Raw genomic sequence first — 17,963 nt, forward strand, 5'->3', positions numbered from 1 at the left:
CTTAAAACTTACATCGATTTGAATCGATGTAAGCTTAACAGATCAATAATCGTTTCGTGAAAATACAAATTGATTTAGCGCATAAAATTAAAGCTTGAAGCCAACATTTAATGGAATTGCCCATAGAACGGCTAATGCTAACGCTCTGTTGACCTAATCATACACTGCTGACTAAATGAACATCTTTATATACTCACAGGCTTTCTCAACTCTTTGAAGGAAATATTTTTTAGTAACCATTTGTGGTCTAAAACATTGTTTTTTGCTCATATTTTCTTCTTCTTCTGGAATAAGGTGTAATACTATAGAGAGATCGCCACCTAGTGGCCAAACGGAAATGCCCTCTAGAAGCAGAACAATGTTTACAATGTTAATGATCTGAAAATGTTTTTGTTAGAACTTCTCCTTTTGAGAAACCATGTGACACTATGCTATTAACAATCTCATTATTTCACTAATAGATTTTACAGTATGTGAACTGTATCAGATTAATACAAACATATTCAAAACATGTTGTAGATTATGAATGTATTTCTATACAAATGTGTATAAATGTGTAAACTCAAAATTGAATTGAATCGATCCAAGCTTTTGCGAATCGAATTGTTTCTGGAAACTATAATTTCCAGCCCTAATCTGGATGCAGGCCCAGGGTTGGGGTTGTTGCCACCTGGGCAACCCCTGGTGACTGGGTTACTTCCCAAAGGACCCCAGTGGGCTTAGCTCAAAGAGACTACATTCACAGAAAGGACCACACATACTTGGACTTTTTCTTCTGTATCCTCCTCCCTCACGTTAACCACCATCCCGACCTCTTTGACTTGCATCCATAAACCTCCATATTTTAAATGTTTTTTTATTATTAAGACTGCTGAAGTTGGAGACAAAAGAGGATCTTAGTAGAAGAGGATATTAGGGTGGTTAGTGTGAGTGAGTGAGATGCAGAAGAGAAGATTAGGTGGACGCAGATGATTCACTGTGGTGACCTCTAAAGGGATCAACCAAAAGGCAAAGAAGCTCCTTAAAATATTCAAATAGTTGCATGATTTTACATTTAGGTATCTGGATTTGGACTGCATCAGTGCCTCTCTACAGTCCAATGCACACTAACTTGAAACCTCCAGTTTCGAGCATCTGATATGCAGACAATGGTGATTATGTGTCACACTCACCTGGATGTCGACTTATAATGACCCTTTTTAAACAATACGAATGAAAGTTAAAAAATAAACCTGCATTGTAATCTAATCCCTTGACCTAAAAAATACAACTATAAATACCATATGTTTAAATATGGCTGCAAATAGAGTTACTCAGTCTGCTTTTTAAACATGCAGTGATACAGAAAACAAGGAAGTGTGCTTCAGAAAAAGATGATTATCAAGTTGTACATATATTGTCTTATCTGGAGAATTCTCTGGAAGACTTTTTTGCTGTTTTTTATATACAATATAAGTAAGACTTGTTGCAGGCTGTTCTTTGTTGGACCCATGTCAAAGTTTCAAACTGCATCTAGCTTGTTATTTGAATGATCTGCCTCAGAATGACAGTTGATGTTATTTTGTGTTCTTTCTTTTTTTTGCAGGTCTTTGCTACGTTTGGACCTATCAACATTTATTACTCCTGATGCTGTCAATGTATGGTACTATCCTTTTATCAGTTTGGAAATTGTCCAGTTTTAACCCGAAACAGCCACATTTTACTGCTTTTGAAGAACAAAAAAGCAAATGTGAGGATGTCAAAATCAATGTTTCTCCATCTTTCTTCTATTTTGTCTGTAACTTAAACTTTAGTTAATCAACAGCATGCAAACATACATTACCATAAACTTTCTGTTTAACCACATATGCTGCTTTTTAAACTACAAAAAGATCCTTACTGAACACATAAACCTCAGAAGTTTTTGATTTCTGCTGAATTTAGAAATGATCAATGCAGCCTACAGTCCAGCTGCTAAATGTTTGGTGTTTTTTTTTTCAAAATATTCCACTCTGTAAAAAAGGAATTTTCTCCATCAGACAAAAAAAGAACACCCTTCCGAAGGAATCCTGATCTCACCAGTGTTGACTCCTGCTGCCAAAAACAGCTGAATCATCAAGGCGCAGACTCCACGGGGTTTCATTGTGTCTTTGATGCAGAGCGGTGAGCTGAGGAGCATTATGTGTACAGCTGCCAGAGGCGTCGCAGGTCATATCTCTGTCCACAGTTGGTCAGATAGCAATGCAAATGAAGACCTGTGACCATTTGACTGAAGAGGTGAGTGTTTTCTTCTCTGTTCACATTCAGTTGTTCAAGGTGTTACTACAAAAAGTCTGAACAAAGCTGATGAACGTGTGGACAGGGTTGATAAAGAAAAAAAAACTAGAGTGACACACAAGGATAGAAGAAGAGGATCTGAAGTTAAAGCTGCTCATATTTTTCTCTCTTGGCCCAATTCCATTGTCCAACCACCCCCATTTTTACACATTCAAATGCCAGAGGAGGCCTCTCCCAATTATCTTTTAGGTCCACAGGAAATGGAAGACATTAGGACATCAAATATAGACAATGAAGCATTTTTTTTTTAGTTCAAATCCCTCACAAGATTTTTCCTGACCTAAAGATTTAAATATAACATCCTAATCAAAAGTGTTCACCACTGTTTTAGCGCAATATTTTAAACTAAAGCAAAAATATGAATATATTTTTGAAACAAGATTATGAGTATTCTTATTTCTGTTGTAAAGTTACAACACAGAAGACAGTGATGTTCTGCTCATAGAAAACTGCTAATTTACTTATGTTAAAGTTTAACACAGATGTGCCCGACGATAACGTTAATTATTATTCTTGGTTTATTTATTTTCTTTGGGGAGGGGGGTAAAGTCTTCATTTAGAAAACAAAATCTTCAAGAGTGACCCATAAAATGTGTTATTTACAAAAAAAATAGAACAAATCAACAAACAAGTTTTAAAAGTTGTGGAGCTGTAAGAAAGAACTGTTGTGTTTCCCATTTTAAGTGGCTGAGCGGGTATCACAGGTTATAAAGGAACAGAAATGTGTGTAAATAAAGAGTACTTTCACTTTATTAATGTAATAGAGGACAAAGTTTTGTGGTGCGCTAAGGTAATTAGCTACAAATCCGTATGCAAGTGATGAGAAGCAGATACCAAATTTCTAGCATAGATTTTACAGGCACAACAGTTTTGCCATCAAAAGTTAAGAAGAAGAGCAGGAAGGTTGCAAAAAAAATCAAATGAAATAAAGAGAGATTTAAGTAGAAAATTAAAGAAAAAATTTTAATTAATGAAGTTGACAAAAAAGGTTAAAGCAGACACAATGCCTCTAACTTAAATAAAATGTATTTCCTGAATTTAAAGTTGTAAAATTAAAAAAAAAAACTCCAAACAGAACAGGTGATTTTAATATGAAGCAAAAGGTTCAGCACAGGTACTGTGAGGAATAGAGGACTACAACCTCAAATTAGGGTAAATATATAAAAAATTCCTAATAAGTGCTTTTTACTCACTGAATAAGAAAACACAACAAAAAAGTGCCTCTTGTGAAAACTTTTACCTGAACATTAATTGTGATTTAAAGCTTCTGTGAAGACTTAGTCTAAGAAAGAGCATATTTGCTTCAAAAGCTGCACAAGAGAATCATCCAAGATAAAAAAAAATGTGTTATTGAGAAGATTTGCCTTTTTTTCAATCATTTTTTGCTTTGTTTCAAGCCCATTTCTGTTTCTTGCTGTAAATCGTGAAAGGAATCATCTTTCATTTCTTGTAAATCTATACAATTCATTTAATTAATCGAGCAATCAGTCAAAAGTATTTTGCTAATTTGTTGTAGTAAATGTATGTATTTATGTGCAAAGACTAACCACTCAAGAATGAACTCTGTGTAAAATACCTTCAAGTCTGACACTAGGAGGCATCCAAGCTGTTGCTGCATGGCTGTTTTCAGGTTGCTCCTAATCCTCCTCAAGCTTCTTTTGTCCTCATTAGCCACCTTCCTTCCTGGCCGCACGGACTCACTGCTGGTTTGTTCTACATTTTTAGAGCTGGTCTTTTCAGAGACTGGATGGAGAATGAAGAGCTTTGAGACGCCACAGAGGGAACCATCTCTGAAAACATCCTGCAGCATGCGTTTACTCCTTCCACAGCACCGCCGGGTTTATGTTTGGATAGAAATGGAGGAACAGAAAAAAAATTGAAAGTATGAACATCAGATCCTGATTCTTCAGTCTCCCAACACAAGGTAAAGGAAATGCAGTTTACACCGGTGCTGTCCAAACCTTTTGCAAAGGGTTGATTAAATGAAAATGTATTCAGATAAACTGTTTAAAACTATCATTAGTAATACTATAATTCATTTGTAATTTGTATGATTAACTCAATCTGAATAACTCATTTGGATTTTTTAAACAATGAATGTTCTTCAAAATCAGTGGCTATTGTAAGATATCTGAAGTGTGAACAGTACGCGTTGCTGTGCTTGTATCCTATTTGGCAGGTCTTTGGAGTTCTTTCTTCTAGTGAAATATAAGACAGCTTTATTTTGGAGGTTTTAGTTTTATTTAAGAATCAACATTATTGGTAGACTGTGTGTTTTATAAGGAGTTGAATTTGATCAAGAGCTTCAGTTGGCCCATGGGCTGGACTTTGAATACGCTGGTACAAATAAAACTTAAAGCCAGGAACTTTTTTTTTTCTTTCTTTTTTTTCACTCTTAAATAAAAAAAACATAATCTCATTGACTGAAAAAGATGTTATGGTTGTTAATATGCTGTTAAAGGAACTAATCAGAAGTTTCACAATTTAACTGCTCTGTCTATTTCAAGTATAAAGAGAAACATACACCATTTAAGCCTCCGATTGGTTTTTGTCATAGTTCTAGGAAATTTGGCCTCATGTAAAGTATGCCTCACTGTGCTGTGAAGTTTAATCTTCAACAGTGTAATATTGGTTTATCTATAAAACCTCTGGAGGTGGTCACTCAGCCACCACCAGAGCCAAATGGGAGGTAAAAAGATGCTGTTTCTTTGAGAGAAAGAGAATACTATAACACTTTTGCAAAGCTGTTCTAACAGATTTGATATTTTAACCAATCCACTTCTGGTGCGTCATTCCCGATAATTCACTTCTGCTGTTCCACATTTAAAAAAAAATGATAAATTGAAGCAGCAGCAAATGGCACTATACTAGTAGCAGAAAGTAATTTGCAAGTTAGAAGTTAGAGATTCTGAGAGATAAACTGGAGTCAGAGATGAAGATGTTGAGGTTCTCTTTAGAAGTGATGAGGATCAGGACTGAGTCCATCAGAGGAACAGCTCGTGTTAGATGTTGAAATTGAGATAGTTTGGACACATTGAGAGGAATGACAGTAATTATGTTGGTAAGAGGAGGATGAGGCTGGAGCTACAGTACCAGTAAAGAGAACCAGAGAAAAATCAAAGAGTAGATTCATGGATGTATTGAAGGAGGCTATGAGGGTGGTTGGTTTTGAGTTAATCGACATTGGTGTGGCATTTATAAGCTTTAGATTGACACAAGAGAAACTTGTAATTGTTTAAAATTGTGGTGGGTGCTGAATACAGGCTGACTTGGGAGATGCAGCAGGGATTTGTGTAGAGCACGTCTGATCTGGGGGGAAAGTCCTTCTGTGTCCCCCCAAAGAGAGTCTGAAGGGGGGACAGAAAGGTCACTCCTGCCTTGTGTTAATATTCTTGTGGATACAGTACATAAAAAGTGAGGTTGAGTCCATCGATCCGTATGTTTTACAATCTGAAAACTGACGAGACTCAACCGATGCAGATCCTCCATTGCTGATGGTGACCTCATACATCCACCTCAAACCTTCTGACAGTTTTAAGTGATTTTATTAAAACAGGACATGCTGAACCTTTTTTTAACAGTGAGTTTGTATTCTTTTCATTACCTGGAACAGATGATCAATAAACAAATCTATTTGCTTTAGAGGAAACAACCAAACATTTCTAATTTCTATTTTTTGGTTCATCCCTCCAGTAAAACTAAGATTCCAGAGGAGATTTGGTGGACGAGCACGTGTGGGTGCTGGTAGTTTATGTCAGTTATCTGCTAAGGATAAAATCTACTTTTTTGGCTTCTTACCTGCCATCCTTTGCTTCATTTTTGGCCTGCATGACTACTTCATCCAATTAATTATGACTATAAGGAGAGGCAGGTCAGATGCTCAGCTGCTCACACTGAATCTAGACTATGAAGCAACTCCAGCGCAGCAAGCAGCTTATTTGCAGCTTAGGCCCGGCTAAAAACAGTCGTGCAGAGGAGCAGCAGCAGCAGCTTAGCTTACCAGAAGAACCACGTGAGTCCTGAACAACATTGCTGTAAAACAGGATGTTTTAGCAAAACCTCAAGTCATGATATTTTGGAGATTTGAAAAGAAACTGTAATTATTTTATGTAGAACAGTTATTACAACACCCCTCTGCTTTACCTTTGGAGATGATTACTTCTAAACACGATCTCACACCAGAAGGGGCAAAATGCTGGAAGACCAAACCTGCATCTATCACTCCCTACTGTATGATTCCTCTCCCTCAGCAGAGTGCTATAAAATGACCAGAAGAGGCTCTGTTCTGGCTGCAGGACTCATTATCTACCATAGAGTGGCATATGCTTGTAATAAAAGCAATTCAACTGCAACAATAAATGAGTAACACAAAATGTATGCTAAAAGGTTACCCTGAGTTCACATTCTACTTCCAGTTTTTCCCAATTAAGGCGAGGACAAGAAAAATACACAGAAATTGCAAACACCAACTGAACGTTACTATTGAGAAGATATGACTTCATATCATCTAAGTGAGTCAAGTGACTCTATATAAAGAAGGCCCAAAACCAATTATTTAATGCAAAGATGATGACTTACTTGCTTTCAGCTTCTTGGTTGAGTCATAAAAGTAGCAGCATAAATATAAAATATTCACCAATACACAGAAAGTTTTCTGGAGTTAGGTTGTGACCAAGAAAAGTCTCTGTTTTGACTTAAAACTTGTCTTATTTCTTCATTAACATATGGGGCATCTTCATGACCTGAGCAAAAAATGTGATTTTGTAAGTGATTAAAGGCATCTGTTGAAGCTGACTCTGTTGTCTATTTGTGTTGCTGCAGACAGCAGGCTGTGCAGCTTTAGTCCTACTCAGGCAGCTCCAATGGACACTTCCAGCCTGCTAAGTCTCACTGTGGTCCTGCTGGGTTTGCTGGGTCCTTGTTTGACCAGACTGACACCCAGAGTCTCTTTCCCTATGGGTGAGTGCTATAATATCAATATAGAACATCTCCTCTTTATGACATCTCTCGTCCACTAGACCATGGGTTCAGCATTCTGCTCATAGACTTTGAAACATAAAGTTTGGCAAACATCTGAATGAATCTTGGACTGTTTCCATAACTGTCTCCAACTGCCTGCTGCCAAAAATCAGGAAGTCCTGGGCGACGTCTAACCAGCTTCAACAACCATGAGGTCAAAAACACCACCACACTGCTTCTTGCTCCGGATGAAGAAACGCTCTACGTTGGAGCCCAGGACGCTTTGCTGGAGCTGGATGTCAGCCAAAAAGATGCAATGACTTTGAGGAACAAGGTAGGGAGTGAGTGTTGGTCAACAGATGGACCGATCTCATCACAACTAGTGAGTCTGACGTGATACAACACTTTTTTCAGCTGGACTGGAGTCCTTCAGACAAAGACCTGGAACAGTGTTCCATGAAAGGAAAAAAAATGGCAAGTATACCTGATTTGTGTTAACATTAAAAGAGCAGATTTATGAACTTAGGCTGCGTGTCTGAACGCTATCCCAGCACTGCAAAAACAAACCCCTAGAAGATTCTTACAATTTGAAAACGAAAGAAAAATCTGCCAACGGGGTAAGAAAACCAGCAATATATAAAATTTCATATTTTAATTTTTTATAAGTCTAGTGACTTTAAGACATTCTTAAACTAAGATTATTTTACTATTTAAAAACTGTCTTGATAAGATTATTTTACTTGCAAGACAGAAAGGAAGACATTATTTCTTTTTTTTTTTTTTTTTACCTTCTTAAGATTCAGTTTTTGCAGTGATTGTAAACTTAATGACTGAAAGATATTCGACAATACAGCACCTAAACTGTGTCAAAAGGTTGAATAAATGCTCAATTTTCTACGCTGCTCTTTTCTGCCATCAGCAGATGTTCGTTTTTACCAAAAAAAAAAGCATTCTATTTATTTTTTTGTTATTCTTGTGTTTTTTAGACAGATTGCTCCAATTTTATTCGTGTCCTGGAGTTCTTAAACTCCAGTCACCTTTATGCCTGTGGAACCTTTGCCTTTAGTCCACGCTGCACATACATTGTAAGTTTTTCAATTAAATGTTCTTGTACCTTTTTTAGGATTAAATTTGAATTTGCATTGTAAATAAATTGTATTCTTACACATTTCTGTTCAGAACTTACAGACATTTACGATGCAGCAGAACTTCGATGAAGGAAGAGGTCGCTGCCCTTATGACCCATATCAGCGCAACACTGCTGTCATTGTAGGTGAGCATAACAGAAGTGCAGAGGACTGTAACCAGCATTTATGTTGAAGTTTTGAGGCTGGACTACTAAACTTCTACAGAGTTTAAAGCTACAATTGTTTAGAAATGAAGAAAATTAAAGTGCTGACTAATGGTGAAATATCTATTTTAAAGTGCTAGTTCTCAACCAGAGTCATCTCAATGAGGAAAAAGCCACATTTGTGTCTGTTGGCCTTTTTTAAAACAGTTCTGATTATTTTATTTATCAGATGGAGAACTTTACACAGGAACTGTAGCAGACTATAGAGGAAATCGACCCATCATCTCCCGACATCTGAGTGAGGGCAAGCGCCTTGACCTGAAGCTGGATGATACATTAGGATGGCTTGAAGGTGAGTTCATCGTCTAATCTTTAAGATTTATTTATATTTGGACAAAATATACAATGGAGGTTTTATGTCAGCTTAAACGTCTTCTGGTTGACCTCAAACAGAGTACTACACTGTTTTTGCTTAAATCAACCATTTTTACTTTAATGTGAACCACTACGTTTTAATAAAGAGATTGTGTGACCCCCATAGACATTATCATTGGACAAAGCGGAAATCTCAGTGAAATTGTATCTTTGTCTACCTCAGATCCGACCTTCATCAGCTCCATCTTCATTCCACACGAGGAGAAAATCTATTTCTTCTTCAGTGAAGCTGGCAGAGAGTATGACTTCATCAATAAATTTATTGTCTCTCGTGTCTCCCAGATCTGTGTGGTGAGTGCAAAAACATTTTTTTTGTTTGTCTCTATTTACTCAAATTAAACTTTATAATAATGTGTAGCTTATTGATTATGGCTGTTTATTTTCAATGTTGTGCTGCTCTCATACTATATAGTTGTTTGGCTAAATGTATCTGTAATGAAATTCCTTGCTTACAAAAAAATTGACTCATAAATATTTTAAAGAGGCAACAACTTTCTTAATAAAGGAAAAAAACATATTTAAAGGACTGTGTTATTTCAGAGAAATAAGTAGTAAAATTTGGGAGAACAAGCACACAGAAAAATCCCAGCCAGGATTTGAACCAGGAACTTTTAATTGACCATTGAGGGTCCAGACCACCACACCACCATGCACCCTATGTCAATATTTAATGATCCCTAAATGACAGCTGAGGACAGCAAAAAAAAAAAAAAAAAAGAAAAAAAATGAAAATGTAGCTGCTTTTTGCTCTCTTCTCGTTTGTATGTCAGAGTGATGTTGGTGGTCAGCGAACTCTTCAGCGAAGATGGACCACTTTTGCCAAAGCTCAGCTGCTGTGCCAGGCTGGCAGTGAGCTACCTTACAATGTGCTCCAGGACATCAGCATCCTCCCACCAGCAGAGGGAGCCCCTGCAGACGACACGCTCTTCTATGGTATCTTCACATCCCAGTGGTCAGTTTTCAGTCTTTTCCTGTATTTGAATATTTTTTATTTGATAATAGTTATACTCCATCATCTGGATCAGATCATTTCAAATTTTATACTCACTTAATCAAAGTAAATTAGCATCAAATAATGGAGGGATAAATGAAAAACAATTAGAAAGGTAGCTTGCAAAGCAGTCCAATTAATTTATGTTTGTTGGGTTCTTTTCTACTGATTCCATTATAAACACTTTCTATTCTGAATATCTACAATTTTGATTGTATTACTAATGTACACAGCACCACCATGTCCTCAGTAATTCTATACATCTTTACAATATTCAGTCTGTCCACCACCATAAATCGTTCTTCCTCTGCAACCAGGTGGGTGTGGCCTTCGTGCTTTCAACAGCAGAACTTGTCAATAGAAGTAGTAGCTTCACAGAAACTTCAAACAGGAAACTTGGTTACCATATGGGGCAGCTATAGAGCAGAAATGGAGCAATTTTAACTTTCACCAAACATGGAAGGTTGCACGTTTGGCTCCTGCCTTGTGTGCTATTACATGTTGACAGAAAACAGATGCTTCTATAGATCAGTTTCTGTATATACCACTGTTTAGATGCTGGTCACCGTGATAGACTACATAAAAATAGGATGCAAGGGACCTTGGTTTAAAGATGAGGTAACATATTTCCCTGCCAGTCCTGCACTGATGTTCACACTGCCATCAGCAACCCTTGTTCATGTGGCCACTTCCAATGAAAAGCTGTCAGGTTTCCACTTTCAAAACTGCAGTCTTGATCCATAGCTACGCATGTTTTAAAGACTGTTTTAAGGCTGGATGTACAAAACACAAAGCCATTAAATGTGTGTTGCAAGTAGAACCAGATCAACCTTTGACCCTTCAAGGAGTAAGATTTGGTAGTAGCATATGGATGGCATCACTTTTCAATCATAAAAATGCCAACCATTTGAAAAATGATCATGGAGAAGAAATCAATTATTGTGGTGTGTGTCGGCTGGGATAATATGACACTAAGTCTTTCACATATCATAATTGAGCTGTGAAAAAAGTCTGAAACAAACATTTGTGAGATTTGCACCACTTTGACATTTTACACCAATTTTCTTCCAGCTATGAATACATGCGCTAATAAACAGTAGAAAAAGAAGCCCCTCCCAGCTTGTCCAGTGTGAAGACCATGGGCTAAGCAATGAGCCCATGGAGTCTATTGAATTTGGTCTAGACTCCTTTGATAAATCAGTACAGACGGAAAACTTCACATTTGAGTCTGCCGAATTTGGGACCAAGTTGTACTTTCACTGCTGTAGATTAAATGTTGGTTTCTTCTTGAACAGGCCTGTCAACTCTGGACGCTCAGCAGTGTGTTCATTCCGACTGGCTGATATTAAAGCAGTTTTCTCTGGAAACTACAAGGTCCTGAACAGAGACACCTTACAGTGGAGTGCACGAGTTCAAGAAAAGGTTGCAAATCCAGGAGAGGTACATTTTTATGCTTTTAATACCACGTCAAGAGGCTCTGTCAATGCTTATTGATAATAACCAGTATAAGAAGTTAGGTTAAGAAATTAACCCTAGTTCTCTGAAACATGAGTGAGGTATCTCACTCTGATCTCCTCAGTCTATAAGCTCACCTATTCTAGCTCTAGGCAAGGAGGGTGGTCAGGTGAGATACATCACTCGTGTTTTAGAGAACCAGGGTTCAACCAGTTGTTTTGCTCTGAAAGCGGAGTGTATTCAGACAGAGGAAACTTGGAGAAAAACGGAGCTCAGTCTGATTGAAAACGAACCAAGACCACTTCGAAAGATGGGTCAGAGAGCAGTTCCTGGTCCTGGACCGGGGCCACCTAGGTGTATTGAGACAAAAAATATAGTCCGGATTATTGTGCTATTTTATGGGGTAAAGATTACCCAAGCCTTACATTGACGTGTTTTCCATCCTGTGACAAATGTGGACAAAGGTGGTCAAGATTTTATGTCTCCCACAGACACCATTAAAATAATTGGGAAAATAATTTCAGCAACCCTGTATTGTGGGGTCCAGATGACCCCACTCCCAACATCAACATACCTAGGATAGCACAAGGGTTACGCAAACCAAATGTGTCCAGTCTGAATACATCCTAAGAAGCACCCAGTTACATTTCATTTGGTGCAGAAGCCACATCTAATAATGCATGAGACAGAGTCGGTGCAGTCACATCCAGTTTGTCGAATCTGGTAAAAGTATAGGGTGATACTCAACTGGCAGCCTCACATAGGTCACTCACCAACTTGCATTGACACAGTGCTAGAAAAGGGGTTCCAATCCCTTGTTATTATAAGCCATCAAAATAGATTCCACAATCCTAAGTAACAAAAGTTGCTTCCTGAGAGGTTTTCCCTTGTGCTGTGGCGCCCATGACACAAACAGCGGTTCTGACTTTCGGAAGTCAGTTGTCTTCACATAGATTCACAGTGCTCGAACTGAACAGAATGCATAAAGCCGCTCATGCTCAGAAGAGACAAAAGGGGGCGGATGAAAGGCTGACAGTTCAAGAGGGTGACTTGAGACAGCCGATTAAGAACCTTGGGTAAAAAGGTGGGATTTGTTCCCAAAACCAACATGGCAAGCGAAGATAGTGGCTAAGTACACCTTGATGGTGGAGAAGGCAAGACCTTTTTTCCAGCAGGTTCTGCAGAGATAATGTCAGTCAAAGAACTCTGATAAGCCACAAGAGGGGTTTTAGCACACCAGTCCTCAAATGCGAGCCATTTTTCATCATACGATAAACGCATAGAGCAGAGATAGGCAACTTCAAGCCTCAAGGACCACAGTGTCTGCATCATTTCTAGATATCCAAACCCTACTCATGACTAATTACTTGGTTCGGGTGTGTTCAGCCACTTAGAACATGCCAAAGCAGTGTATGTTGGAAAACATGCTGGGCTAAAGGTCTCAGAAATGTGGGTCTGAAATAGGATACAAATAGAGTTAACAAGAGTCCAAAAAGACACCAATGGTGTTGGACTCAGCCTGTGGTAGGGAACGAGATCAGAAGGAATGAGGAATGGAAGTATGAGAGGTTAAAGTGTCTTCTCCTTGAATTTTAGTGTGGCCTCCACAATGCATCCGACAATGCTCTACGCTTCGTTAAAGAAAATTTCCTGGCTGAAGACAGCGTCCGGCCGGTGGCAAGAAGCTTGACAATGGTTTCTGCTGAGCACATCTATAGCCGTCTGAGCGTGCAGAGAGTGCAAGCTGTCAACAGGAAGCACTACACCATGCTGTTCCTGCTCACAGGTAGACCCTGACCCAGGTTTGTCACTTAAAACAGAGACAGACATGGACAAATTGATTCTGTCTGTATGAGGTGATACTGAAATATGCACATAAGGGGCTAAAATATCTGGGATATTATTGTTCATCCTTAGATTTAATAGAATTTCATAGATTGTTACTTTGAGATTGCTGCTGCTTAAGTCTACCAGTTTGCAAAAAAAAGAAGAGAAAAGTGAGTTTGTCATGAGTTTATCAAAATTCAGATGATTACGAGGGTGCGTTTGTGTTTCTCTGCTTTGTTCCAGAGGCTGGTCAGTTACATAAAGCAGTGCTGCTGCGAGGCGGCGCTCACATCATTGAAGAAGTTCAGGTTTTCCAGCACCCACAGGCTGTCAAGAGTCTGAAGCTCTCCATTCCAAAGGTCCACACTGATCTAAGTATTCCTTTCTATGCATATCAAGAAGGAAGTGGACTTTTCTTCTTTACAGCCAAACTCCAATAACTAGACTCTCATTTCTGGACATTAAGTAGAACCTTTGAGACACGGTGGTATAGTTTGCTGCAACTTTGCCCGATTAATTTTCTGGTAATTTTTTTTAATGCAGGGAGTGATTTACGTTGGAACATCAGAGGGGTTGGTGAAGCTTCCAGTTTCCAACTGCTCTTTCTACTGGACCTGTGCCCAGTGTGTTTTGTCGAGGGACCCCTTCTGCGCTTGGGACCCAGTTGGCAGAGCCTGTGTAGGGACCTCTGAAGCACAGAACCCCCTGTAAGTGGAACTTTTTTTTACTATCACAATACTTTATTGATGTTCTTATGCGTGTACTAGGGATGTATATAACTTTAATAAGTCCAAAAGCTGCAGAGCAAGTTTTAATTAAAAACTGAATTAACAGTGTTTTGATCAGTGTGCTGTGATTGTTAAATGATAATAAATCAAGAAATAAATGTTACACGCAAATATAAAAGCTGAATATTTGTAATTTTTCTGCCAAGATTTTAGAACTACATTACATGAATAAATGCAGTTTATTTTCATGAAATGCATTTGTATCGTGGTGTCCTCACAGAACATGACTTGCTGCTAGACAGCCAGGGAACAAAGACAAGTACTTCCAAGTGAATCAGAGTTGATTCATAAATTGGTCTTTGTGAAAACTACTTACATCATTTTTGTAACTGAAATAAAACAGAAAACGTTGTTCACAGACATTAGCTTGCCATAACAAAGTATGAAAGGCCTATTGTTAACACACAGCTTGTAGGTATGTGACAAAAATGTCTAATTAAGTGGATTGCTCTGATCTTTATATCACTGGAAAGGGCCGAAAGAGACAATTCCAATGGTATAAAGACCATTAATATAGCTTAAAGAATAATAGTTATGACATTTTAACAGAATGCTACTTTTTTATAACTTGACTATATGCATCTTTCCTGAAAGTAACTGAAAACTGTTTTGCATTTTTACAAAAATTTGTGTCATGGATGGTGGATGAAGGACCCAAATGCAGGAGACCAGAGTTGGTGGCAGAAACATATACATTTACTAAATAAACTTAAACATGATAAAACCAGGAGAACAAACCAGTGATATAACATAACAGAGCAGATGACTTCTTCTTCTTATTCTTCGAATGCCTTTCCGGCAGGCTATACACCAACGAGTGCAATGCTGCCACCCTCAGGTTAAAAAAAAAAAAAAAAAAAAAAACTAGATCAAATTCTGAAAAACAGTCCAGTCTGACGAAGAAAGTGAAGGACAGCACACCTTACAGCTATATCCTGAACACATAATGGTATGATGAGAGCAGATGACCTGACAATGAGAAACTGAAAACCAGACACTAAATAGGCTGAGGGTGATTAACTAAATGAAAACAGCTGTGGGTGATTAACCTGAACCTGGTGAGACTGACAGGAAAACAGAACATGACAAAACCGAAGCACTGCATCATGACAATTTGTTTTCAATGATCTCAGGTGATTCGGCTACTGTTAGTTTTTGGGCGCTCTGCTTTGTTGCGTCCGTGACTCAAACATCTTCACCCTTGAAATGAACTGTAACTTTAAGGGTGTAGTTATGAGCTGTTAAAGAAAGTGTTTGTATTTTTTGTGTTCAGGAACCAGGATGTAGATGGAGGAAATGTGGAAGAGGCTTGCAGCAGTGCCTTGTTAACACACAGAACCAGATTTGGATCTAGTAAACTGCACACAGGTAAGTGTTTTTACCTGAAGAACTGTTTGGATAAAAGAAAAAAAAAACTTGCTGATTACAGTAGGTTTGTGTGAAACAACAAATATTCATGTTGCTGTTTCTAGAAGTGATCATGATCTTAATTTAAACAAAATAGTATCAATTCATCAGTATTAAATGAGTTTTTCTACTGTTTTGACTGTTGACACTCAGATGACTAACTTTTCCTTTAATCTTCATGTTTCAGGTTCATGTCCAGCCGGTGAGCTGGTGTCAGTCTCTCTGAACGAGGTGGTGCGGCTCAACTGTCCTGCAGCATCGCAGCTTTCCCAGCAGCAGTGGGAGCGTCCCAACAGCAGGCTGTCCTCCAACCTCTACCTGCAGCTGAGAGACGGCAGCCTGAGCTTTGTAGCCACGCCCACAACTTTGGGCCACTACCTGTGCCTGTCCACAGAAAACGGCTACCGACAAACCATGGCCATCTATCATGTCAAGCAAAAGAGCAGCCAAGCTCCAACCGGCTACACCCACCAGACTCCAGTAACCCAGCCTGCATACAGACCTGGTCCAAACTCCTCCACGGAGCAGGCAACAGAGTCAGGACAAAAAGACGACTCCCCCTCCCTGTCCGTTCAGAGCATCCCTTCCTCCAGCACTCACCGGGCCAGAAACAAGACTGTGTGGACTGAGGAATCTCAATGGAGGGGGGTGAAGCTCCATGACGGGGAGCTCCTAGTGTCCAGCCGAAGTCCTTGCTATCTCAAAGAGTTGGTGGTTGTGTCCATTCTGCTAGTGCTGTGTCTCAGTCTACTGATTACAATAAGCCTGTACTTTATCCGACAGCGATGCCACTGCAAAACGATCCCCCAGCCTCAGCCTCCCAGCAGAGAGGCTGGCAGAGTCACACCTGAGGAGGTGGAGCCGACGGGGAGCAAGACTCTGGGCAAAAGTAACAGTGAAGTAGCGAGAAGTGGAAACGCCAGAGGCTTTGCCTGTAATGGAATAAGTACAGGTTCTGATGGACATTTACCTAACACCCCCATCTGAGCTGTTGCAGGAGGCCAGATTTATTCCCAGGAATTAATCGATTGATCCTGGCTGGTTTGAATTATCTGAAGGAGACAGGAAACTATGGTTCTACTCCCACTGATGGCGCAACAGCGGGTTGATTGCTCCACTCCTAACTTATTTTTACTATAGAGGGCAGCTTTTGCTCCTTCTATCAGCTGTGAGATCCAGCACCACTACCGGTTCTTGAGTCCAGAGACCAGTGCCATGTCACACCTCTAAAGTTTGCTGCTGCTCAATCGTTGCACAATCACACTTTTAGCACAAGCATTAAGTTGATGAGTGAACGAGCTGCTCTGTGGAAACGCATAATATTCATGTTCAGTGAGTGTCACAGAGAACATATAGTGCCTTGTTTACATTTGTGATGATGTTACGGTGAAGATGCTGCTTCTTCTCAAACTTCCATCCTGTGAAATGTTCCCTCTGCTGTTTGGACACATCATTTATTTCCCACTGTTCTGTTAGTCTCATATTTACATTAGGAATCACAGGAACATGGTTAAAATTTCACCAGAACAATTGATTTTAAAAAAGAAAACCAGAGAGATGGAGTTTTAATAGAGAACTGAACAAAAATTCACAGATTTGTATAAAATGACTTCAAACTCAAAACAAACTTTTGAAAATAATTTTTTTTTCTCATTTTAATAAAATATTTAAAGTCATCTGTGGGCAAATAAGCTGGCTCTGATTCCAGCAGAAAGATGTCACAAAGAATTGATTTTGTTCTCTGGACCAATGCTGTTTTTAAATTCACAAGGTTGCCATTGTTGATGTTTAAAGTAATCTGATGAGAATAAAATATATTTCACATTTTCATACTATTACAGAACTAGACATTCAACCATATAAAAGATGACAGCACTGATGGTTAAAAACTTAAGTTATTACGGCTTCAATGCCAGATTCTTTTTCAAAGCCAAATTTATAGATTCTTATATTTCAACAAATAAAACATGAAAGGTTAAAATTACAATTTAACTTGCACTTCACCACACATCATCCAACCAGTATTTGTGTTTCAATTTACTTAGTTTTGATCCCACATTCTGCATCGGTTTTACTTTTCATGTATGTTACTTTGTTTGGTCTCAGACAGACATTTTATCAACATAAAGCATCCTAATAAAGAACAATAAAGTTGTACAAAAGTCTCTTTTCCTGCTTGTTTTTGTTGAACTATAGGATAACAGTAAAACATAATCCTATTGGGTTCAGTCATAAACAACATTAGAAATTGAACAGGTAGACAGGTGTGCTTATTAAAGTGGCTTGTGAGTGTATTTATACAGATTTAAAAATCTTATTCAGTTTCATTTCTGTGACTTCTCCTTTTGTCTTTACAGCTCTCATCAATGTTGACATATCAAATGCAATCTGCTGTAACTAATCTTTCTAGGTTGATGAAAACCATTACGGAGAGCACAAAACATGTTCTGCTGTTTGTAGGTTCTCTTATCCGCTGTTGACAAAAAACTTTTTT

The 17,963-nt window shown here is 38.6% G+C and overlaps 1 protein-coding gene across 1 annotated transcript; it reads left to right on the forward strand.

The window, feature by feature from the left end:
• The first annotated feature begins 3,996 nt into the window (after nucleotides 1-3,996).
• LOC112162085 (semaphorin-4A) lies at nucleotides 3,997-17,585 on the forward strand. Its single transcript, XM_024297739.2, has 15 exons — nucleotides 3,997-4,240; nucleotides 7,138-7,275; nucleotides 7,449-7,609; nucleotides 7,690-7,749; nucleotides 8,262-8,360; nucleotides 8,455-8,548; nucleotides 8,796-8,918; nucleotides 9,165-9,292; nucleotides 9,772-9,953; nucleotides 11,288-11,432; nucleotides 13,044-13,233; nucleotides 13,518-13,633; nucleotides 13,818-13,981; nucleotides 15,336-15,430; nucleotides 15,657-17,585. The coding sequence occupies exons 2-15, from the start codon at nucleotides 7,179-7,181 to the stop codon at nucleotides 16,454-16,456; spliced, it is 2,454 nt and encodes an 817-aa protein (XP_024153507.1). The 5' UTR covers nucleotides 3,997-4,240; nucleotides 7,138-7,178; the 3' UTR covers nucleotides 16,457-17,585.
• The last annotated feature ends 378 nt before the right edge of the window (nucleotides 17,586-17,963 follow it).

The sequence above is a fragment of the Oryzias melastigma genome, linkage group LG11 (assembly GCF_002922805.2).
Source record: "Oryzias melastigma strain HK-1 linkage group LG11, ASM292280v2, whole genome shotgun sequence".
Taxonomy (NCBI): domain Eukaryota; kingdom Metazoa; phylum Chordata; class Actinopteri; order Beloniformes; family Adrianichthyidae; genus Oryzias; species Oryzias melastigma.

Coding starts and splice junctions, on each gene's coding strand:
- LOC112162085 (XM_024297739.2), top strand. CDS start 7,179: ATGGACACTTCCAGCCTGCTAAGTCTCACTGTGGTCCTGCTGGGTTTG. Junction 8,919..9,164: donor TACATTAGGATGGCTTGAAG/GTGAGTTCATCG, acceptor TGTCTACCTCAG/ATCCGACCTTCATCAGCTCC. Junction 13,234..13,517: donor CATGCTGTTCCTGCTCACAG/GTAGACCCTGAC, acceptor GCTTTGTTCCAG/AGGCTGGTCAGTTACATAAA.